We start from the raw sequence: 25403 nt of genomic DNA on the forward strand, positions 1-25403 counted from the left end.
TTTAAAACTGGGAGCTGAACTTTCTATAGCTACTTCAAAGTATATGACCCAATCAACCCATTCTCCATGCACATGACTGGGAAATCATGAACATTCTTTGGATGTATACAGATTTGGTTAGCTTGGGTCTATTTTTGGGGTGACATGGAAGCATGTTCATAAGAGAAGATCTAGTAAAGATGTAAATCTTTATGGAAGCAAATTGCACATTTTTCTCCCACTGCATAGCAGGTGGGTTAGTCTCCAAGAGCTTACCACTCACAGTACTTTCAGAGCTACTGAGTAAAGAAAATAACCAGCAATGGCCATGGCTGAAACATTGGGGTTCTATGGCAGATAATCTTGCTTCCTAGATTTAGGGTGACTTTTGAGTGGACTCCTTCTTTGTATGAAGAAAGGATCTGCTTCATGAGTTAGCAAATTGTTCGACATTTCTATGCTTCTTCGGAAAGCAAATCACTATGGTACTACCATTTCGCTTCTTGTTCTCTGGACCTTTATTACATAAAGTTGAGGAAGGAGGAAGAAATAAGTGGGCCAAGAGGGTTCCTAAGTGCTTTGAGGACATTAGCTTTTCAGAATTAAGATACTTTATATAAATTGTTAACAAAATGATTCATCTCTTTACCCAAATGAAAGAAAAAAGAAATCACTTGCTTGGTGTTATTTTCTCTCTACTAGAAAGATGAAGTGGAATTTTTCTCCTTATACATAAAAAAATTCAGAAAATAGAAGGGCTTTCTTTCCTTCTTTGGTAAATGAAGCTTCCCTTAAAGTCTCTCAAGACCAGGCTATAACATTTTCTAGGCCTCTAAGCAAAAGCTCATACTGTGAATGAAAACCATAGGCATTCAATCTTTGCTTTCATTTGTAACTATATTATTTGAATGATTTTGATTAATAGAATAGCTGCCAAACACTGAATAGAGTGAAGTATCTCAACAAAAATATTGCATAGATATACATATACACACATACATGTGATATTGTTGTTGTTGTTAGGTGGTATCGACTCATAATGACCTCGTGCATAACAGAAGGAAACACTGCCCACTTCTGCTTCAATCTCAGAGTAAATGTTACATTTGAGCCCACGGCTGCTGCCATTGTGCCAATCCATCTCATTGAGGGTCTTCCTCTTTTTCTCTGACCCTCCACTTTACCAAACACGATATCCTTCTCCAGGGACTGACAATTATTGCTTCTATCATTCCCCACTTGAGACTTCCCAGATTATGCACACTAACACACACACCGATCTCTTTTATGAATACATCCATCTATGTACACAAAGGAGTCCTGATGTGGCACTGAGGGTTAATGCACTGAACTGCAAGGTCGGTTTGAACCACGAGGCCAGCAGTTTAAGCTCATCAGCCATTCATCGGAAGCCCTATACAGGGTCACTATGCGTAAGAACCAACTCAGTGGCACTTAACAACAACATGCACACGCAAGAATTCACACACAAACAAGTACAGTGTGGGACCCTATCCAAAGAAGCAGTAACACCATAGAAGGAGGCGGAGATGAGGACATGGAGAGAGGGAGCAGCTGAGGACTCATGGAAAGAGAGGGGCTGAGTGCTGGCAGCCAGGAGGCAGGCTTGCAGAATGAGCCCTTTGGTTCTTTAAATTATTACATATTCCTGAGTGCTTTTGTGTACATACACCCCTACCCCCCAACTTCCCACCCCCTCAAATAAACAGAGTTAATGGAAACAAATACTGTTGAATGATGATACACGGAGGAGATTATAATCATTGCAATGAAACAGTGGTGTAAAGCCAATATTCTCCCATGTCAACTATCACTTAATTCACACATACACAAAACAGAATTCACACATAAATAATTTCAAATAAGGGTGAATTTAAGATTACACCAAAATATTCATTCTTTCTTTTCTTAACAATTTAACAAGTATTATTGAGCACCTAAAGTTGTTACTACTGACTCAGTTCTGTGGAGCAGCTAATGAGTCCAACTGCTAACCTTTCACTTAGCGGCCAAGTGCTTACCCATAAAGCCAGCATCTAATGCATACCAAGTACCATACTAGAGTGAAAGATTAAACAAAATTATTCCAGAAGTATCCAGGTTTCCAGAAGTTTCTTGACCCACACTCAGATCACCCAGAAAGCAAGGAAAGTACTGGTTTACTTGTGTTTACTAATCTGTCATGAACAACTTCCCATGAGTACTTTGTACCTGTCAAGGATTGTAAACTTGAGCAGAAGTTGTGATTCTATAGGATAGAGCTGTGGGTTTGGGAGAGAGACAGACGCCAGCCAGATCTAGAAGCAGATGTGGTGAAAAAAATAATGAACTTGTTCACTACAGCTTTGTAAGTAAGCACAAGTAAATCTTGGTAGCAAGGTATGCATTGCTTCCTGAGAAATCGAACACTGCCCACACTTCTCAAGTAAGTCTTCTTTATAGGCACTGCAGATGTTGCTCAAATAAAAAATGGCTGGAATTTTTTAGCTCAACAAAAGCCAGTTTACTGCTTACAAATTTTCCCAGACCTCTCACACACTTACATGCATTGCAGAGTTTCTCCAGCTTGTCTCCAAGGATCGTAGGGAAGAATGTTTTGCTAACTACAATTTGGGACATGCTGAACTAGAAAGGCCCTTAGAAGAATATATGCCTCATGATATTTGCTTCCCTATATTCTGTTTCTTTTTCTTCGCCGGAAAGCATGGTTTGATATACTGGCAGTCCCTAGCTTATGAACAAGATCCATTCCTAAGTGTGTCTCTAAGTCCAATGTGTCAGTATATAGTACTAGGTGCTTACGGTTCTGATTTAGCCTGTCTTCCTTAAGTGCAAGAAAAGCCTTTCAAAGCCTTTGCAATGATTTAAAAGCTACACTTACAGCAAGGAAGGTGATGAAGAATTTGTTTTGCATAAGGGTTGGTTCAATTGTTTTAAAGTGAAAGAAACATAACATTAAAGGACAAATATGTTGTTGTTGTTGTTGTTGTTAAGTGACATTAAGTGGATGTGGATCCATAGTGACCTTGTATAGGGTTTCCAAGGAGTAGATGGTGAGCTTGAACCACTCCTCTTGCAGTTCAAATGGCTTTACAATCTGACACATTAACCCATAGCACCACACCCGGCCTTTAAATCCAATGTTTGTAATTCAAAGATATACTGAGGTTCTAATATTACCATTAACACTCTCTATAGCTAATGCTTTCACCTTTTATTAAAAATAATATATGTTCATACTACAAACAGATTGAAATTACAGAATTATAAGAAGTCGAAATCATCCCAATCATCTCACCAGATTGAACTAACTACCGCTGTATAAAAAATGGTTACATTTTTTACAGCATTTTTCACACATATGAAAATAAGACTCTTTCCTCCAATATAATTTTAAAGCATACTCTTCCATACATGGCCATTTTACCACATCAGTATACACAAACATATCTTGTTCTTGGCAATGGTGGTGGTGGTGGTATGCCATGGAGTCGATTCTGACTCACAGCAATGCTGTGGAGGGTCTCCGAGGCTATAAATCTTTATGAAAGTAGAAAGCCTCACCTTTCTCCTGTAGAATGGCTGGTAGTTTCGAACTGCTGACCCTGAGGCTAGCAGCCCAGCTCATAACCACTATGCTACCAGAGCTCCTCATTCTTGGCAACAGATACTTAAAATCTCATCATGTAGATATACAATAATATATTTCATCAATCCTCTTTTGATGAAAATGTATATCCTTTTTAATTTTCTGCCATGAAAATAGTATTAGATGCCAGTATTAAAAGCAAAGTTAAAACAAATACATCATAAAAAGGTACAACCACTGTGGAAAATGAGATAAATCTTCCATAAAAAGATGGAAATAGAATGCCATATGATCCAACCATTCCCCTACTCAGTATATATCCTAGGGAAACAAGAGCCATGACATGAACATATATATGCCCACCCAAGTTCATATCAGCATTATTTACAAAAGCAAAAAGATAGAAATGACTTAAGTGCCTATAAACAGATAAATGAATAAGCAAACTCTGGCACATACACACAGTGGAATACTATGCAACATTAAAGAATTATGATGACTCTGATAACACCTCATAACATGGATGAACCTAGAAGATGTTATGCTGAGTGAAAGTAGCCAATCACACATGAACAAATATTGCATGAGACCACTATGGGAAAAAGTCTAAAGGAGTTTCACACAGGAAAGAAGCATCTTGGAAGATTACTACGAAATCACCAGAGAGTAGACATGTATCCACTTGGGTAAAGGGAAAGGCAATATACAGTAAGAGGGAGGTCAACACAAAATGATGAAGGAAAAGGAAGACACTGGGAGCAGCCCAGAATTAAAAGCAACAAATACTGTTATACCCAGTCCTGCAATAACAGGAATAAAGAGAATCTATACATGGATATGTTGACATGCAAGTCAAACGGACATGGGAAGGCAAATAGGACTACAGCCATGAATACATTTACAGGTTTGAAGGAGAATATTTCAACATACGTATTTACACGAGCTGCAAATATATCCATGAATATAGTACAGTATACAAGAAGCAAAGAAATGACACCTTCTTAGCCATGAGGCAAAAACTGTGAGGGAATGATGTGCTGGGTGTGGGGACTGAGAACAATAGTCTCAGAGGACATCAAGGTCAGTTGGAAGAGCATGATACACAAAGACAATGTGCTACATCCTACTTTGTGTGCATGACTACTTGGATCTTAAAAGCTGTGAGCACCCATTTAAGGTGCAACTATTCATCTCTCCCCATCCAGAGCAAAGATAAGTGATGAGAATCAAAGACAGTCCAAAGGATTAGTAGACCAGGCAAACTCTAGCCTCTGCAACTCTGAGTCCCAAAGAGCTAGATGGTGCCCAGCTACCAATGAAATCTGTTTTGAGAGAGCTCACAGTAGAGGGTTGTGGTCAGAGTGAAAGAAAAGTGTGGAACTAAACTCAAAATCATTTTAAGAAAGACTGATCTGAGAGAGATTGGTGGCCCGAGACCATGGCTCATAAACACCTTCCAACCCGGAACTAAAGTCACAATTGGGGCTCACCTGTCACCCTAACAACAAACAGCCAATAAGGTGAACAATAACGCCCAGGAGGTACACACTTCTTACAACAACCAACTATGTAAGATCAGAAGGCTACTAGGACGGGTTCATGCACCAGACTGCAAAGCCATTTGAACCACAAGGTTGGCAGTTCAAGCTCACCAGCTGCTCCTTGGAAGCCCTATACAAGGCCGCTATGGGTTGGAACCAACTCGACGGTACTTAACAACAACAATAACAGGGATAGAAAAGAAGGACCGATGGAAACAGAGAGGATGTGAAAAGAATGCTATTGCATTGTGGGAATACTGTTACATCAATGTCATACAAAAAATATGTCTGACTAGTTTAATGGGAAACGAGTTTGCTCTGTAAACTTTCACCCAAACCACAATAAAAAATTTAAAAAACACAAAAACAGGGTTGTAATAACTGCACTTTAGCCTGCATCTTTTTGCATTTGCCCAATCATTCCCTTAGAATAAACATCTAGAACTGGAATTGTTATGTCAAAAATTTGAACATTTTACATTTTGGGAGACTTTCCAAATAACCTTCTTAAAAATGGTATACCAAGAAGGGCCAAGACAGTGGTTTAAGCTGACACACCATGCTGTTCATCTACACCAAAAACCCGAGAAATTCAGTGAAATAGATGCAGATGGCAATCTTGGAATACGAATTGGAGACAAATGGAAGGATAAAGAATAGAATTAAACATAGACTGGGAAAAAAACAATTGAAAAAGCATAGTGAGTGAGGGTTGATGTGAAGCAGAGGCACTCTTCCAACTGTCTTGGCTTAGTGTGGCCATCTTGAGAAAGAGCCAGGAAGGCAACTTCACAGCATTCCCAGTGAGAGGCGGAGACTATGGAGAGGAAACTACAGGGGAGTGATGTGTGAGCGGGAGTTTCACAGAGCCTGACATCTGTGGAGGGGCGTCAGGGTTAGGAGTCACCCAGACTATTAAGGAGAGTGGCAAATGGGACAACTGGACTCTAGGTAGCCCCCCTTATGCACAAACTTGGTAGGGAATAGGTTCCATGTTCCCCACAACCAGCCCGTGCCCCAGACTAGGCTAGTGATGCAACCACACTCCATGTGCTCACCCGCTCATGCCCCCAGCCTGGAAAGCAAAAGTGATCATCTCCACTACACTGCATGCCCACTTCTCAGTCTCTAACCCTGTAAGCAACAGGGACCACACTCCTGCACACTCACCCACCCATAACCCATCAGCATGACCCAGTGAGTGGAAACAACCATGCTCTCTTGAGTCTACCAAACAACCCCCAACACAGCTAACTAGAGAGTGCATTCCCATGTGTCCCCCACCCCAAGCCTGTCATCTACTCTACCCTCAGACCCAATAAGCAGAGAAAACCCCATTCTTGCATGACCACTCTCCCTGCATACCCACCACAGTCACCACGGCACTTTGCAAGGACATCGTTCATTCCCACACCACAAGACCAGTGACAAACAGCAGCCATATTAATCCATCCTACCTTCAGCCATGCAAAAAATGCAAAAGCTGGACAGTCAATAAGGAAGACAATAGAAGAATTGATGCTTTTGAGTTATGGTGTTGGAGGAGAACATTGAAAGTGCCATGGGCTGCCAAAAGAACCAATAGATCCGTTTTGGAAGAAGTACAGCCAGAGTGCTCCTTGGAGGCCAAGATGGCCAAACTTCGTCTCTCATACTTCAGACATATTGTCAGGAGGGACCAGTCACTGGAGAAGGATATCATGTTTGAAGGAGGAGGGTCAGAGAAAAAGAGGAAGACCCCCAACAAGATGGATTGGCCAAGTGGCAGCATCAATGGACTCAAACGTGGCAGCAGCAGCAAGGTTGGCCCAGGATCGGGCAGTGTCTCATTCTGCTGTGCATAAGGTCGCTATGGGTCAGTACCGACTCAGTGGCACCTAACAACAACAACAACAACCTTCAGCCAACCCACACAGCCAGTTAATACAGACCCACACTTAAACTACCAGCCACTGTCTTGTCCACCCAGGAACAGGTGATAAATACTCCACTGATACCACATTAGCAAGCACATATAGGCAGCATAACATACCCCTTTAGAATCATCAAAAGATGACAAAAATCTAGACAAATCAAAGAAATATATAATCAATCAATAAACAAATCAATACTGTAATGCCTTGGAAACAACAGACAATATCTAATCATATAAAGAAGCAGGACAAGATGGCTCATGCCAATGATCAAAATCCAGGTCCAGAACACTATCACTAGGAAGAAATGGTAATAGAACTATCTGATAAGGAATTAAAAAGGCTTATGTAGGACATTCCAATAGATTAAGAAAGAAATCAAGGAAAACACAGAAAAACAATACAAGAAGAAAACAACAAAATAGATCTCTGAAACCATGCAAAAGTAGCAACTAGAAATCCAGAAGATTCACAACAAACTTTCAGAAATAGATAACTTGATAGAAGGATTGTTGTTGTTAGTGCCGTAGAGTTGGTTCTACACATAGTGACTCTGTATAGGGTTTCCAAGCAGTGACTGGTAAGCTTGAACTGCCAGCCTTGCAGTTCAAACCGGCTTTGCAATCCAGCACATTAACCCACAACACCACACCAGGACTCTACTAGACGGGTGCAGCTGGTATGTGCCACTGAGTCGGTTCTAACTCATAGTGTCCCTGTATAGGCTTTCTGAGGAGCAGCTGATGAACTTGAACCATTGACTTTGCATTCTAGTGCATTAACCCACAGCACCACACCAGGACTTCAACAGAAGTATATAGGAATAGAATTGGAACAAGGGAAGGCAGAATCACAGAAATAGAAGACAAATTCCTTGATACTAATTTGTTTGAGGAACAATCAGAAAAAGAATAAATAAAAATAAAGAAATCCTAATAATTATGTAGGATACTATCAAGAGGAATAAGCTACAGATGATGACAATTCCAGGACAGGAAAAACAAAACAAAACAACAGTCACAGAGACAATTTTTGAAGTTTTACTGGTAGCAATATTCCTAATATTACCAAAGACAAGAAGATATCCATCTTAGAAGCTCAGCAAACTCCATAAAGGATAGATCCCAAAAGGAAATCACCAACACATGTCATAATTAAACTTTCCAAAATCAAAGACAAAGAAAAAATTACGAGTGCATATAAAGAAAAAATGCAATTTACTTAAAAAGAGAATACAATAAGAAGACAAAGCTCCGATTTCTCAGCAGAAACCATGCAGGCAAGAAGACAATGAGAAGAAAATATTTGCAAACATGAATTACATAGTCAATCATAATATTTTCTCGCAAATAAGGTGGTGAAAGTTGGAGCATTCGATATAAACAAAAATTAAGGAGATTTGTAAAAAAAAAAAAACAAGAACAACATTACAAGAAACATTAAGGAGAAAACCAACAATATCAGACAGCAATCTGAGATTAAAATGCATGATAGTAACTGCCAGATACTAACTCAAAGAATTTTCAGAAATAAAATAAGACCTATACTTACGAGCTCTGGTAGCGTAGTGGTTACGAATCGGGCTGCGAACCTTAAGGTCAGCGGTTCGAAACTACCAGCTGCTCCGCGGGAGAAAGATGAGGCTTTCTACTCCCGTAAAGATTTACACCCTCGGAAACCCTGTACAGGGTCGCTATGGGTCGGAACCGACTCGACGGCACTTAACAACAACAACAACAACAACATACTTACGAATGCAGTAGCTCAAAATACCAACCAAGAAGGAAGGAGCATTCACTTAAAAGATTAAACATATCCCCTATGTACATAGAGTTGATAGGGATGGGCAACTTAGACACTGGCTACCAAAAATGAGGGGGCTATAAAGGCACGAAGTGGCAGGCGTACAAGTTTTCAAGAGAGTTTAGTTTCAGAGTGTATGGAGGAAGGTAGAATCCCCATGGAATAGTTTTCATCTTGTCTAGACAGGTCATGTGAAAGGAGATGGGGGTAAGATTCTTATGATTCAATAGTTAGTCAATGTTATCATGATTAATTGTGATTGCCACACTGTAAAGTTAGGAGTTTTATAACATAAAGGGGGCAGTAGTTAATCTTACATTTCAGGAACAGAGAACCCTAGGACCATCAAGGGAGAAGAGCATGAGCAGAATGTGGGGCCCTATCCAGAGAAGCAAACTACACCAGAGATGGAGGCAAAAATGATGACATCGAAAGATAGAGCAGCTGAAGACTCTAGACTCATGAAAAGAGAAAGGCTGTGTACTGGCTGCCAAAAGGCAGGCTTGCAGAATGTGCCCTTTGGTTGTGTAAATCAGTATATATTCCTAAATCGTTTTGTTTACATAAAAACAAACAAACAAAACAAGGGAATAGAAGCAAACACTGTTGAATGGCGCTGCATAAAGGGATTGTAATTATACAAAATACAGTAGAATGAGTGCAAAACTGATGTTCGCCCATGTAAACTATCACTCAATGCATAATAAAAGCTTTACAAAATAAAGTAAAATAAGGTTAGAAGGCTGAAAATAGGAAACCAGATATGTCAATCTATAAATGATGGTTAAAAAAAAAAGCATAAATAAATGATGTGGCTATGGAATGTCCAAATGAAGGTGATTTCAATAAATAAATGACTGTTTTAAAGTTAGGAAAATACAAGTAAATTTCAGAGAAACCACACATTAAATTAACAACTTGACTCATTAAAATAAAAATGAAGAAAATAAAAAAGACTCAACAAATACAAAATGAGCAATAGCAAAGGAAACAAAAATGTTTCACAGACAAAAGGAATTGAGCACAGACAATTAAGGGGAACAAACCAGTAACACCACAAAAACCATAACAAAGTGATAGCAGTAAATTCACACCTAGTGATAATCACACTAAATGTAAATGATTTATATGCACCAGTTAAGAGAATTAGGCAGAATGGATTACAAAACAAAACAAAACAAAACCTGAACCATCAATCTATTGCCTACAAGAGCTATACCTTAAACACAGATACAAATAAGGTACAAATCAAAGGATATAGATATTATGAAAAATTGTGCTGCAACAAATTTGAAAACCTACAAGAAATGGGCAATTTTTTAGAAATGCCTTATATAGCTAAACTAACAAAAACTGAGGTAGAAAAGTTGAATAGATCCATAACAAAAGAAGGAACTGAAGAAGTCACACATACACATAAATTCCTAACAAATAAAAGTTCCAACCTAGACAGTTTCACTGGAGAATTCTAACAAACATTAGAGAAGAGCTGTCACCAATTCTAAACTATTCCAGAACATAGGAAAAGAAGAAATAATTCTGAATTTAGTCTATGCAGCCAACATAACCCTGAAATAAAGACAAGCAAAAGTAACACTGAAAAAATATATGTTGTTGTTAAGTGCCGTCGAGTCGGTTCCGACCCACAGCGACCCTGTACAGGGTTTCCGAGGGTGTAAATCCTTACGGGAGTAGAAAGCCTCATCTTTCTCCCGTGGAGCGGCTGGTAGTTTCGAACCGATGTCCTTACGGTTCGCAGCCCGATTCGTAACCACTATGCTACATATACTAATATTCTTATGTTTAAAGAAGCACAAATGATCAACAACATTTTAGTCAACAGAGCTCAGTAGCATATCAAACAATAACGTCATGACCAATCGGGATTCATAACCAGTATACAAGGGTAGTTCAACATTAAAATATCAATCAACATAATTCACAGAAATAAAAGAGGAGAATCAAATTATCATCTCAATTGATGCATAAGATGAATTTTATAAGATCCAACGCCATTTCCTAATAAAAAACTCTCAGCAAAGTAGGAGTAGAATGGAAATTCTTCAACACAATTATGGGTGTATATACAAAACCAATGTTGTTGCTAAGTACCGTAGAGTCGATTCCGACTCATAGTGACCCTGCACAGGGTTTCCAAAGCTGCAAATCTTTATGGGAGCAGAAAGCCCCATTTTTCTCCCATGGAACAGCTGGTAGTTTCAAATTGCCAACCTTGAGGTTAGCAGCCCAATTCATAACCACTATGCTACCAGAGCTCCTTACAAAACCAATAGCCAACATTATTTTCAATGTAGAGAGATTGAAAACATTCCCTGTGAGAAGAGGAACCAGACAAGGATGTCCTCTTCCATCACTGTTACTCAATATTGCACTGGAAGTTCTAGCCAGAACATTAAGGGAAGAAAGGGAACTAAGGGCCATGCAATCGATAAGGAAAAAGTTAACAGTCCCTATTTGCAGGTGATATGATCCTTTGCTTAAAAAACCCCAGAGATTCCGCAAGAAAGCTTGTGGAATTAATAGAAGGATTCAGCAAAGAGGCAGAGTACAAGATCAATTTACAAAAATCATTTGGATTAATTTACACTCAAAGTTTGAATTATACTGTGAGCCACAAGGTCAGCAGTTCAAACCCACCAGTTGCTCCTCGGAAACTCTAAACAGGGTCACTATGAATTGGAACCGAATCAAAAGCACTTACCAAAAACAACAACACTCAAAAGGAGAATTCTGAAAAGGAAGCCAATATCATTTACAATAGCCCAGCAAAGGATAAAATCTTTGGAGCAAATTTAACTAGGAACATTAAAAAAAAAAAATGTACCAAGAAAACTACAAAACACTATTGAAATAAACCAAAAGAGACCTACAAAAATGGAATAAATGTACAATGATCATGGATTGCTGTTGTTACGTGCCACTGAGTCAATTCTGACCCATAGCGACCCTGTATAGGGTTTCCAAGGAGCAGCTGGTGAGCTTGAACCACCGACCTTGCAGTTCAAACAACTTTGCAGTCTGATGCATTAGCCCACAGTGCCACACCAAGACTCCATGAATAGGAAGACTTAATATTGTGAAAATGTCAATACGACCCTAAGCAATCTATAGTTATAACATGATCCTGACCCAAATACTAACAACTTTCTTTAAAACTAGTCACCAGCTTTATAGAGGAAAGAATCCCTGGGTTAGTAAAACCATATTAAAGAAGAAGAGCAAAGAACAAGGCCTCACACTTCCCAACCTCAGAACTGCAATAGTCAAAATAACCCGATACTGGTGCAATAGGCACGAAGACCAATGGAACAAAACTGAGAACCCAGAATTAAGTTCATCCATGTACAGATGATGTTAATGATGAGCTAGCATCCAAATGGGGAAGACAGTCTCTTCAATAAATGGAGTAGCAAAACTGGAAAATGAAACAGAATCCATACCTCACACCATACACAAAAACTAACTCAGAATGTATCAAACACCTAGAAATAAATCCTAAAACTATAAAGTTCATTGAAGAAAATGTACGGACAAACCTAGGGGACCTACCTAATTCATGACATGGTTATTGTTGTTAAGTGCTAGTAAGTTGGTTCTGACTCATAATGACCCTGTAAATGGTTTCCAAGGAGCAGCTGGTGACTTTGAACCACCAACATTGCGTTTCAAATCAACCTTGTGGTCTAATGCTTCTCCTACAGTGTCACATCAGGACTCCAATTTATGGCATAACTAGACTATAAAACATAACTAACAGCAAAAGATAAACTAGATTACTGAGACCTCCTAATAATGAAATACTTTTGCTCATCAAAGACTTATAATAAGAGTAAAAAGAGAACCTACATACTGGGGGAAAAATTTGGCAACAGCATATCTAACAAGGGTCTAATCCCTAAAATTTACAGAAAATTTCAGCACCTCACCAAAAAGAGAAATAATCCAATTAAAAATAGGCAAAGGGCAATAATAGATACTTCACCCAAGATCTTCAGGTGGTTAACAAATACCTGAAACGGTGCTCACAATCATTAACCATTACTACTGTTTGGTGCCAAGTCAGTTCTGGCTCACAGTGACCCTATTTATAGCAAAGTGAAACACTGCTCAGTCCTGTAATATCCTTAAATTTGTTGATATGTTTGAATCCATTTTTGTAGCCATTATGTCAGTATATCTTCTTGACGTTATTCCTCTTTTTGGCTAATCTTCTACTTTACCAAACTAGCTGTCCTTCTCCTGTGACTAATTTCTCCTAATAACATGTTCAAGGACTATTCTGGCTGTACATCTTCTAATACAAATTTGTTCGTTTTTCTGGCATGCACTGCATATTTAATTAGCCATGAGAGAAGAGCAAATTAAAACTACAATAAAATAGCATCTCACCCCAGCAGTAAAGACACTGATCTAAATAACAGAAATGTAAATACTGGTGAGGATGTGAGACCAACTGAAGCAGTTATACACTGCTGATGAGACTGAAAAATGGTACAACCACTATAGAAAATGGTATGGCATTTCCTTCAATAGCTACATAAAGAAATACCTTGCTAGGCAATAATCCCAACCTAGGTATCTATCTTCGATCAGTAAGTGCAGTGACACAACTGAATATATGCACACCCATGTTTATCAATCACAGGATTACTCAAAATAGTAAAGAGATGGAAACAATCCACATCTCCATCAGTGAATGAACTGGTAAACAACATGGTACTTACATACAACAGGATATTATCAATGATAAAAATAATGATGCAGCCATAGAACGTTATACAACATGGATGAACATACAATATTTGTATGCTGAGTGAAATAAGTCAATAATAAAAGGACAAATATTTCTAGACAGAGAGAGAGAGAAAAAAATATTATATGAGGTTACAATTGTAAAAAGTCAAGAATAGGTTTACACATAGAAAGAAATATTCTTTGATGGTTATGAGGAAATGGAGAATGAGGGAGAGATAACTAGATAGTACACAATGCACTATCAGTAACTAAATAGTACACAAATGTTAATTGTGGTAAAGAGAAAAGCAATACGCAATATGAAGGAAGGCAACACAATATGACCAAATAAAGGAAGACAATGAGACGTATGCCAGAATAAAAGTTAATTGTGGCAAATTCTATAATATAAAAAAACAATTATTTGTAAATATGTGTATTATATAGGTGAGGGGATGACTATGAGATAACAACACACTTGTACATATGTAGGAGATATATGTATATATATATGGAGAGAGAGACAGAGGGAGAGACAGAGAGACAAACAGAGAGAAGGGGTCCTGGTATAGCAATGTAGAATACACAGCATTCGACTATGAACCCCAAGGTTGGCGGCTTAAACCCACCAGCTGTTCCTCAAAAACCCTATACAGTGTTGCTATGAGTCAGAACCAACTTGATGGTACTGAACAACAATATATATATATATATATATATATACACACACACACACACACACATATATATATATGGACTTCTGGTGTGGTGTTGCCAGTTAATGCGGTAAACTGCAACGTCGGTGTGGGCCGTTAAGACCAGCAGTTCCAACTCACCAGCTGCTTCTTGGAAACCCTGTACAGGGTTGCTATGAGTTGTATCCCGACTTGATGGCACTCAGCAACAGCAACAATATAGGTATATATATATATATATATGTGTGTGTGTGTGTGTGTATACATATATATGGAGCTCTGATAGCATAGTGGTTACAAATCGGGCTGCAAACCTTAAGGTCAGCAGTTCGAAACTACCAGTGGTTCCACAGGAGAAAGATGAGGCGTTCTATTCCTGTAAAGATTCACAGTCTCAGAAACCCTGTGTAGGGTCACTATGAGTCGGAACTGACTCCACAGTACTTACTAACAACAACAACAACAATATATATACATATATATATGTAGATAGGTTATGGAAACTACTTAGGCCACAGACTTGAACTACTGGACTTGAAGTCTTAGAGGATGTCTAGGTCGATTGGCAAAGCACAGTTCTTAAAAATAATATTCTATGTCCTAGTACAGGCGTCTTAGTGTGGTGCTGTAGGATCAGCAATGGACTGTAAACCCTAAGGCTGGCAGTTCAAACCCACCAGTTGCTCCTTGGAAACCCTACACAGGGTCTCTATGAGTTGAATCTGACTAGATGACACCTAACAACAACAGCAATAACATAGACTAGTCTGGAGAGCAGCATCGGGGGTCTTAAAGTTTCTGAGGGGCCATCTAAGAAGACTCAAGAAAGCAATTAGCCAAAGGCCCAATGGCCCATGTGAACCCCAGCCTACTGTAACCTAAGACCCAACAATTCCATGATAGGGAGCTGCTGCTACAGTCCAAGCTGACCAGAACTCCTCAATAAAATATCAACTTTCAGAGTTGAAACTCCACACATTCCTAGGGGTCATCTGTCAGCTAAACAGTAGAACTGTGGATGTTGATGTTAACTGCCATCAAGTTGGTTCCAACTCATAGCAACTCTGTACAGGGTTCCTGACAAGCGGCTGTTGAATTTGAACTTCCAACTTTGCAGTTGAAACCGACCTTGTGGTCAAGTGCAGTCTCTCACCGTGCCATACCAGGTGTTACTGTAAACTACACAGAAACACCTATGAAGAGTGGGCTCCTTGGAATCATCAATAATATGTGCCCAAACAGCAATATTTACACAAAATCAAAGATAAGAAGACGGGGAGGGGCAGGGAAACTGGATGAATGGACATGAGCAACCCAAAGAGAACACCTGAAGTGTCCACACACATAACAGGGATTGCAACCAACATCACAAAGCAATGTGCCTATGGTTTATTGATTGGAAAACTGATTTGCTATGTAATCTTTCATCCAAGGCACAATAAAATGTTTAAAATAAAAAAATGCTGTACATATTTATACATTTTCACTTAGAGATTTTTCAGAGTTTAAACCTGAAAGCATTTAAAAACAAAGAGTTTAAATAGTCATTTTTAATGAGGCTTAAGAACAAAAGCTAATGTTCATTTGTGTCACTTCTAAATATTTTCATTAATAATGAGATATAATATCTATTTTCTAGTTCTTAACTATTAATTTAAGCTTTATGCTTGAGTTCACATAAGTAATAGTTCATACAGCATTATAAAAATTATCTTATATTCTCCTGGGATCAACAGGAAATATTATTTATTTGCATCTCTACTTGGCTTTGGAATTTTATAGTCTTAGAAAATGCCTATAGCTGCACTCTGGCTCCAGGTCTAGGTCAATATCATCAATCAGATGATCAATATATTATCACTAGCACCTGCTTTCATGCAAATAACAACCTGTCTGCTTTAATCCCAAGGCCAATTCACTACACTGAGAAACCTAACACTGGCCATATTCTTCAAAAGTCAGTAAGCAACCACTGTTTTCCACTAGTCATTGGATATCACGACTATAAAACAGCTCTTTATGGTAAAGTACCATGATATTTGACTATATCATTCCTTAAACAGTTCTCAAGAAAGTTCTATTGAAAAGTAAAATAAAAATAAGTATAAGGAACACAAGAATGCTTCTTCATATTTTAACAAATATACCATACTTTAAAAATTAAGTGGTGATATTCTGTGTATAATACGTAAATCACAAATGAATACTGCTACTATGAATAGTTTGCTTAATATAGCTTTAAATCAGGCCAAGTATAAGTTACATAGACAACTCTATTCAGAGTAATCATTTTGTATATCATTTCTATACACTCCTGTCAATAAAATAGCAGTGACTTAAAAATGAATGATTCATTAGGAACTTTTGACATCTTGCCTCATGCAATTTATCTATATAATTTTAAATAACTAAAGAATCCCAAGGATCTTCTCTCTCTCAAGTATTTTGAAATGATCCATATTTTATTAGGTTTCAAGTATACTACCACCTCCCCCAATAGACAGTCAAAATTAAGTAATCATAAACAGGGCTACCATAATTCATTCATCCCTAATGGGAAGCCAGGGGAAAGAGTGATTCTAAATTAGAAAGTTACATTTACCAAACCCTTCACCCTTTTATACCTGTTACACAAAAACTGGTGGTTATAAAGTCTCGAAGTTCTCTATTTGAATTCCGGAAGATAATGGAAGAGCACTCTTGACTTTTAATTGTTTGGCCTGTCTTTTTAAATTAAGCGTCTTCCCTAGATTTGATTTCTCAAGTTATTATGATGATTCCTACACCATTTCCAAAATAAAAACTTGATCTAGTCAAATATTCAATTACTGAAATTGCAAATCTGTTCATCTATAGCACATTTTACTCGTTTGTGTAATTTTAAAATTCATTTTCATTTGATTGACTGTTTTAATCTTCCTTAACTGGTGAATAACTGAAAATAAATGGTGCATTCCTAATACCATAAATATGAAAAATAGGAAGTACTTAGGGACTGCAGGAGAATACATTAAAATGAGTCCGTTTTTCTCGTTAACGTATTCTTATTCTGTTTGTGTGCAAACCCACTGCATTGAGAAGACAGATCACAAAATCACGGCTTCACAACAACTTGCTCCCGATTTAGTGTTCTGACAGTAGAAATTGGACCAAATCTCTAACCATTTCCCCTGAAGGCCCCGGGGTTGGCTGGTGCTATCCAGGTGTGGCACAATCTGAACGAGAGGAACCTCATGTCAAATTCCACTCATCTGTCAGGGTAGTGGATTATTTCTTGAGAGACTGGAATTGGCTGCACGGGACCCGAGTGCCATCAATCTTATTGGGCATGGGCCAGCAGGAGGGGGGCGAGGCGTTCCTAAGCAGGTGAGGAGGCAGCTGTAAGGCCTTAACTCTCCCTTCATTCAGGGCTCTGAGTGAAAGATTTGTCATTTTTCACATTTCCCGGATACTTGGTATGCACAGCGTGTCTGCCAGCTCCTGCTTTATGAAAGAAGTGATTTTTCAAGCTTAGGCAAATGTGGCAAAGCCCAGGGTCTGGTTGTGTCTCATTTTTTCTCATCATGTCACTTGTTTTAACCGATTTGAGAAAATGAGATTATGCCTTTTCCTTTTTGCTCATTTATCCAGCTATTTATTTATTTATTTGCTCATTTAGAGGTAGATTGTCACAGATAACTAGCCCTGATTCCTCTCATTTTCATACACATTTCATTAGTGTCCCTGAAGATTTAAGACCCACCAAGGACAACATCCCAACTCTCATCCCAAAAAGCAGATATTTACCCTCAAAATCAAAAACAGAAGATTGTATTAAAAAGTCTGGCTTGAATAATCTAGATTATTGTTGTGACATAGATCGACTGTTTCAGTCATTACCCCTATTGTAGAAAAAAGTAAGAAAGTTGAATAAATGCATTACACAGAACCACTGGATCTTCAGTTAAACATCATCTTAATTGTTCTGTATCTAGAGAGGGTCACTTGTAGCTTCATCAATGAAGCAGAAATGGCTTTCAAATGTATATTTACTTCGGACTGAAAATGGTTTGTGTACTACAGTTTCTTGGTGAGTTTGCTGTTCAGATGAACCACACATTGGTGATAATGAGTAATTGTGAAGAATAGTCAATGGAGAAACAAATTTTTAAATTAAATTAAATTTAAATTTAAATTTAATTTCAAGCAGACTCTATTGATCTGTTTCTCAGTTGAAAGTGGTATTTTAATGGCAAGCCCTATCTTCACATGTAAGCATGGTTTTACTTATTACTTGCAATAAATCCTTCACCCATCACCAAAAAGCAGATGTTAACTAATAAACTAGCAATACTCATATGTTAAAGCCTCTGGCAAACTGTACTCCATTCCTACGCTTGTTCCTATGGTTGAAGGGTAAAACAAGACGCAGGATTTGATGGTCTATTCTGGTCCTCTATAGTTGTAAAAAACAACAGTAACATAAAACAGGAGTTTTTATCCTGCATCTATGTCTTATTAGCTGTGTGAACAGCCGAAATTGAGGTGCTCGACCTTCATGACTTGCAAGTTTGCAGTCTATTAAGTGGGGATGTTAAGAAAAGGTGATGTTCATGAAGAACTTTATAGTTTGTAAATCACTGTCACTTCCAACAACGTTCTTGTATTTGCAGACCCGAAATATCCTCAGATGGGAAATAGGATTCAAAGAATTAGAGTGACTTGCCTAAGGTCTTGTCACTAATGTTGAGTGATAAAGACCGTGACCAAACTCAGGTCTTCCGATCGCCCAGACCTCAGCTCTTGGGTCTCCAACTCACTGCAGGCCACAACTCAGTAGTCAGTCCGTGGACACCTTTCAGAATGGGTTTGTAGTCCAAATGAGTCTGTCTAGCAACATAACTTGAGAGATTTTCACAAACTATGTGAAGGGCTCTCTTAGAACTCTTCACAAATGTTAGTAGGCATGATTAGCCTGAGCACTAGTAGGCATTATCATCTTTTGTAGATATGGTCCTGGCTATGAAATCATACTGATCCGACAACCAAAGGGACAACCAAAGGCAACTTGAGCTGTGTGGTCTCAGATTTAGTTGTCCAACTCCTCAAAACGTCACGTTTTGGGGCTAAAGGGAGGGAGTGATACCCACAGATTATAAGGGCAATGTGAATTAACCTGAGTTACGAATTGTTTTTATTATGAATTCAAACTGATGAATGTAAATTCCCCATGTTATTGGCATTCCTATTTAACAAGTCACATACTGTTTTCCCAGAACCAAGAGTTTATTAACTAACTGGAGGTAACGTGGGAATCCCAAAATCCACATTAGTTTTTCTCCCTCCTCAGCATTGATTGGAGCATCTGACTCTGGCGGGTTTCCACTCGAAGCTCAGAACACCCGAAGCAGAAATAAAACCGCTCAGCAGCAGCAAAATCGGTTCCTCGGCTCACCTGCAGGGGCGCCAGTGCCCCCTAGCCTTCCCAGCGGGCTCCAGGGCGTGGGGAATGGGCAACAGCAAGCCCACACTCAAGGTGTCCCTGCGCCTCCTGCCAGGGCGGCCTGGCTTCAGGAACAGCAAGCTTGTGCGCTCCCTGCAGCCGGGTGCAGGCGCGCGGAGGACCCACGCTGCACGGGAGCTCTTTGAATCCTGTCTCACCCTACCAGGAGAGCCCGCCCGGAAGGCTGCAAGCGACGCCGCTCGAGGTGTTTCTGAAGCACTCTACGGAACAGCCTGGGATCAGTGCCTAGACTGCTGCAGGGCCTTAGCAAGGCAAAGGCGTAAAGACTCCCGACTGCTCCGCGAAGGAAACTGCGCAGAATGGAGGCAGCGGGAAGGGATTTGGAGAGGTGGGTGGAGGCCTGGGAGAACCTGAGATCTGGGATCTGGAGCAAGGGTGCGCATCTGGTCCCCAAAGCCTGGACCAGGTCGCAAAATAACAAACAAACGGGCGTGTTGGATCGAGAGGAGCTGGTGAAGTTGGGGTGGGAGGGACTGGAGAAGTTGCAGTGGAGGTGGTGTAGTGAAAGGGTGCAACAGCGGAAGCCAAACAGAAAATGGAAGGATTTTTTTTCCGACAACCAGTGAAGGTACGGACGTTCGGGCTGGAGCACAGTAATAAACAAGCAAAGCTGTGGAGACCGTGTGTTTCTAATGCAGAGACGGAGAACGTTAAATACCACCTGCGGAACTCAATATTCATTAGGGGGGAGGGGCGGGCAGGATCAGGCGAAAGCGAACTCGGCACTGAAAAAAGTGTCAAGAGAAAGAAAGAAAGAAAGAAAGAAAAACCACTGGGCAATATTACGGCAAAAACAGACATTGAAGGAAAGGAGAGAGGAATGGAGGCAAGTTAAACCAGACAAGAAATAGTAAGTTACTTTTTAATTTTTTTTTTCATTGACAACTTTTTTGCAAAGTTTTGCAACTACCACGACCACAGAATTCTAAGCCACATGCAGACAAGAATTGCAGTGTCTGTACTAGGTGCAAAGGCACTAATTCTTTTTGTCAACTGCAAAGATCATATTTTCTCTCCTCCTCCCCAGCTCCCAATATTCTGGAGTCTTGAAAGTTTTCCTACCTTTGCAGAATATTTTGCTACTGTCCAAAGCAAACCAACACAAACAGCTTCTTCTTTTCAGGGTGTGTTTTTCTTTGAGAAAGAACCCCTTTTCTGAGAAGTTAATAGAATACTTTCAAGGCATTTTAGCATCCCTAAAATGCCTTGTTCCCACTTAACAAAAACAATTGTCCACAAAGCATCCAGCAAACACTATGTCTTAAAATTCATCTGCAAGCTGCCCCCAGCATACTGCTTTCCTTCACTGGCATTCAACCATCTGTTAAAGAGACAACAGTGAGGCTGGAGGACGCTGCAGTAAAGCCAGCTCCTGCTTACCTGGTCTGTGCAGGTGGTGCTGCGGGAAAGTGTGTTGCAGGGATCCCTGGCACAGCAGCATTGCACAAGCACTTATCCACAAATACAGGGCCCAGGGCATCGTAGAGACCATGGCCATTCTCTAGAAAGAACATTAGACAGAAGGATCACCCTTAGCTTCAAACCTCCAGCTCAGTCAGTCCTACTGAAGGAGGGCTCACACGTTCTGTTCCTTTGCTACTTTGCTGGCAAGAATTAATAATCCAGCAGAGGTCATGCAGTGAAGTGGGACTGAAGGAGAGCACTTTCTAGGAGATCATAAATTAAATTTTCGAAAGTCTGCAAAACAAAGCTCCAAGGGTTGCCAAAATACAAAAATAAAGTTTTTGACTAGCAGGTAGTTTGAAACCTGGCAGTTTGGAATGCTGTCTGAAAAGTCCCACTTTATACCATGATATTTAAACTGTAGTGAGCCCAGGCATTGAAAAACAGCCTTCTCCTGTTTTTGCTCTAACTTCATTGCAAGTCTGACATAAGCCTGGAAGGAAAGAGTACGGTTGTTGTTTTTTTAATTCTACAGTCATGAATTTTTAATCACAATGCTGTCTTCTAAACTAAGTAATCATTTCTCAGAGGCATGTTGTAATCTTCTGCTAGAACAAGTCTTTTTGGCTGGACTTAAAATCAGAAAGAATTGTCTTTAACCAGGATGAGTTTTAGAAGCAAGATCTACGCTTCGATTGTAGAGCAAGCCATCATTTACAAGGTTGTTTTTTCTCCTAAGATTCCACTGTGGCATTTGTTGTATAGTGTGGCATGGACGAATATGCATATACAGGTGGTACCTGTATATTTGGATGAACATCTACCTTTTCTCCGGCACGGAAACTTTGACAGTCTCATTCACACCTAGGAGGATCTTAGAGCTACAAGGCTCAACTGCGCTACATATTGTCCAATTTCTCCAAGAACACCTTATGCCGCATTTCATATTGCCAAATTAATCAAATTTGAGGCATCTTCCATATTCCTAGGGAAGCATGTTCTATGCAAAATTCCTGTTAACTATTTGCTTTTTTTTTTTTTTTCCTTAGGGAGAAAGGGGGCTTTAGAACCAAGATTGTTTCTGTCTTTCCCACTGTCAAAGCATAACCGTCAATAATTTCAACTATCCATTCAAAATCTGCTAATAATTTCCCAGCACGGCTCCTTTATCTATGAAAATTCGTACTCTTTCAGTAATCTAATGCTCAGAAAGCAATAATATGCTTTGTATAGACATACATATATTTGTGCATGTAACACAGTCTTTGTGTCTGTGCACAGACTATAGGAGAGAGATGCAGTCTTTGAGAAGGTTTTTGATTATTATACTAGATAAGTTATGACAAGTCTAATGAGGTCCAAATTAGAAAAACCTGCTTTTCAACCTCATGGGGCCATTCATGCCCCAGTCTGTGATTCAGATGGACCATTCACTTTGTAATTAGTTTCACTGCCCACTGTTTACTTTCGTACACAGCATACTTTGTTTTGTCTCATTGTCTGGAGAACTACCAGTATAACATGGATACATTCTCTTCAATTGAGATAAATAGCAACAGCCTACCTGTGAATGCTAAAATGAATTGCATTTTGAGGCCCTTTTTTAGACTATCCTGCAAATTACAGAAAGACAAAACAAAGGTAACTATAGCATGCATAGTTAAAAGGCACTGGAAATGAAACTTGAAAAAAATTCTAGCATCATCAAAACTTGACAGGTTTTCAATGACTGCCTTCACTTGCTCATTTATTCACCCACATAGATATTAACGCTCGAAAAGATCACTGTGGCTTTGCATTTGCATTGTTTTTCATCCTTCTTCTTCTTTTAATTTAAACTTTCTGTAATTCTCAGCATTACTTGCAAGGTTCCTGATTATCTCTCACTGTTCACTCTGATTACTAAGAAGCTATCCTTGTGTTAATAGGAGTCCCCCGGATAATACAGCCAGCCTCACATAGTTCTCTAGATCTGGTTGAATATGTTTCAAATCTGTTTTCAGAATCTTAAATCCTAAAGAAGCTTCTTACCTGAAAAATCCAGCCAAGAGCAGAGAACTCTATTAGTGTTCATTGGAAAGATCTAACACTTTTTAAAATCCATCTGTGCCACAATATTAGAGTTTTTGAAAACCAGCTTCCCAATAATCTTCTTTATCAGGATTAAAAATTGTTTCCTCTCTCTCTTCCAATCCTATTTCCAGGGTAAAGAAGACATCAGGGTTCATTCAGACTGCATTGTCAGAAAAGGAGCCAAGGTTTGAGAGGAGGAAACCTTGTCATTTTCACCTTTAAATCATTTCCTGGCGTCACCTCTGCCTGGCGAGACCTTTGAAGTGATGGTGAGATAATGTGTAGTTTTCCTGATGAGATTCAGTTTATAGTCAGTGACGGACCATTCATAGTGCATTCAGGGCAGAGTAAGGCAGCCAAATGTAAGAGCCAGGCTGCCGGTTTCAATACATCCCTCCTCTGGAAAGTATCACATGTCTTAAAGTGACATTACCCTCTATTATAGCTACAGTGAATTCGAATACCTGCCCACTAACTCTTCCACAACTCAAGCAGCGCTTTAACACTGTAGTGCCTGGTAATGCTTTTGAAAGCTTTTACTGGTACCATTCATTTGCCAAAAGAGGGAAGGAAGGAGAAACAAAAGAAAAAAGCATTCTGTAAATTATCAATAGTGTTAATGGGTGTTAGACTTCTAACAGTAAATGGGAAAGTGAAATATGAGTATTTTTTACGTGTTGATGTTGTCTTAAACAGTAAGTTAAGAAACAATTATATATCTATTTCAGCTGTTTTGGCAGCTAGGTCTGGAAATATATATCTGTATATACATAAACAATAAAAAACCATGTGAATTTTTAAAAAACCAGGCTTAATAGACAGAAATAAGTAATCTTCGACAATGAACACTGGGTGATGATGAAGAAATATGTTCAACATACTTTTTTTTTTTTTTTTTCTAATTACGTTTCTCTCAAATAACCTGTGGGAGATGTTGGGACACTCTCAGTTATTTAGTATTTAGCTTCTAGTTCTGTGGTTTAAACCATTCTTCCTCAGGAATATACATGCAGTGTGATGTTCCCTAAACATCATGAATGCATGTAAGGTGATCTAACTTCCATTAGCACTAGTAGTAATTCTGTGATACACACACTCAGTTATTCCACAAATCATGAGAGGTGGGGGAGGGTGGCTTCAGAAAGTTTGTGGAAACGTGGAATTAAACAATAATGGAATTTTTCCATGAACTCTTTGAAGCCCCTCGTAAAACACCTATTAAGTGTTACATGCTGGGGATAAAGCAGAAAACATGATCGATGTTATCTCTGCCCTCATAGATCATGCTGTCTACTCTCAGGCTATGACTCTCCATTTTCAACATCAAGTTACATCTCAAATTTTCCCTTTCTTAAATACCTTTGGGATTTGCTCTTGGCTTTCAAAGGAATTATAAAGAATGCTGAAATCTGTAAGCCATTCTGTTTTTCATGTTATGCATAGTAATAGCGTGAGGGGCCCTTCAGATTCATCAATCTTTCTCCCTGGTCTGGCACATTGCACAATCCAAACATAATAGCTCTTTGTAACGTAACAACTCCTGTTCATTAAATCTTCCCAATGAACACATTTCAAGATAATAGTAATGCTAATCTCACAGTGAAAAATAAGTCAAGAACGTCAAAGTTTTAGTTAATATTTCATGTTTTGTTTCTGTGGTTCATTACTGTGTTGTGGAGTATATACAGAAACTTTGCACTGACTGTAACAGTATCAAGATAAAGTGCTAAGAACAGTTGTTGTTCGTTTCCGCAAGTCCATTTGGACTCATAGCAAACCTGTGTGTTACAAAATAAAACCATTCCTTAGGGTTTTTCTAGAGTGTAAGAATGGAATCAGATTGAAAGGACTTTTTTTTTTTTCTACAGTAATAAAGGGTAGGCTCAAACTACCAACCTCTAGGTTAGTACTTTGCATGGAGCTTGGTGCGGCGCTGTGGGTTAATGTGCTAGACTGCGAAGTTGGAAATCCTATACAGGCTCGTTATGGGTCAGAACTGACTCTACAGCACTTAGGAACAAGAGCAAGGACTTTAACAGGAGCAGCAACTATTCATTGAAACTTCCCCACAAACTTGCACTTTTCTACGAATGCTGGCAGTGAACTGTATCTTGATCTTTTTAACTC

The 25403-nt window shown here is 39.1% G+C and overlaps 1 protein-coding gene across 1 annotated transcript in view; it reads right to left on the reverse strand.

The window, feature by feature from the left end:
• The window catches only part of FAM19A1 (family with sequence similarity 19 (chemokine (C-C motif)-like), member A1), a 926788-nt gene extending 903150 nt beyond the window's left edge, over positions 1 to 23638 (reverse strand). The window contains exons 1-2 of the mRNA XM_006865638.1: positions 23235 to 23638; positions 21180 to 21300 (exon numbers count right to left, since the gene is read on the reverse strand). Coding sequence (XP_006865700.1) covers positions 21180 to 21297 — 118 coding nt within the window. The 5' untranslated portion in view covers positions 21298 to 21300; positions 23235 to 23638. The remainder of the gene's footprint in view (positions 1 to 21179; positions 21301 to 23234) is intronic.
• Between the last annotated feature and the right edge of the window lie 1765 nt (positions 23639 to 25403).

The sequence above is a fragment of the Chrysochloris asiatica genome, unplaced genomic scaffold (genome assembly GCF_000296735.1).
Source record: "Chrysochloris asiatica unplaced genomic scaffold, ChrAsi1.0 scaffold00080, whole genome shotgun sequence".
NCBI classification, from domain to species: Eukaryota; Metazoa; Chordata; class Mammalia; order Afrosoricida; family Chrysochloridae; genus Chrysochloris; species Chrysochloris asiatica.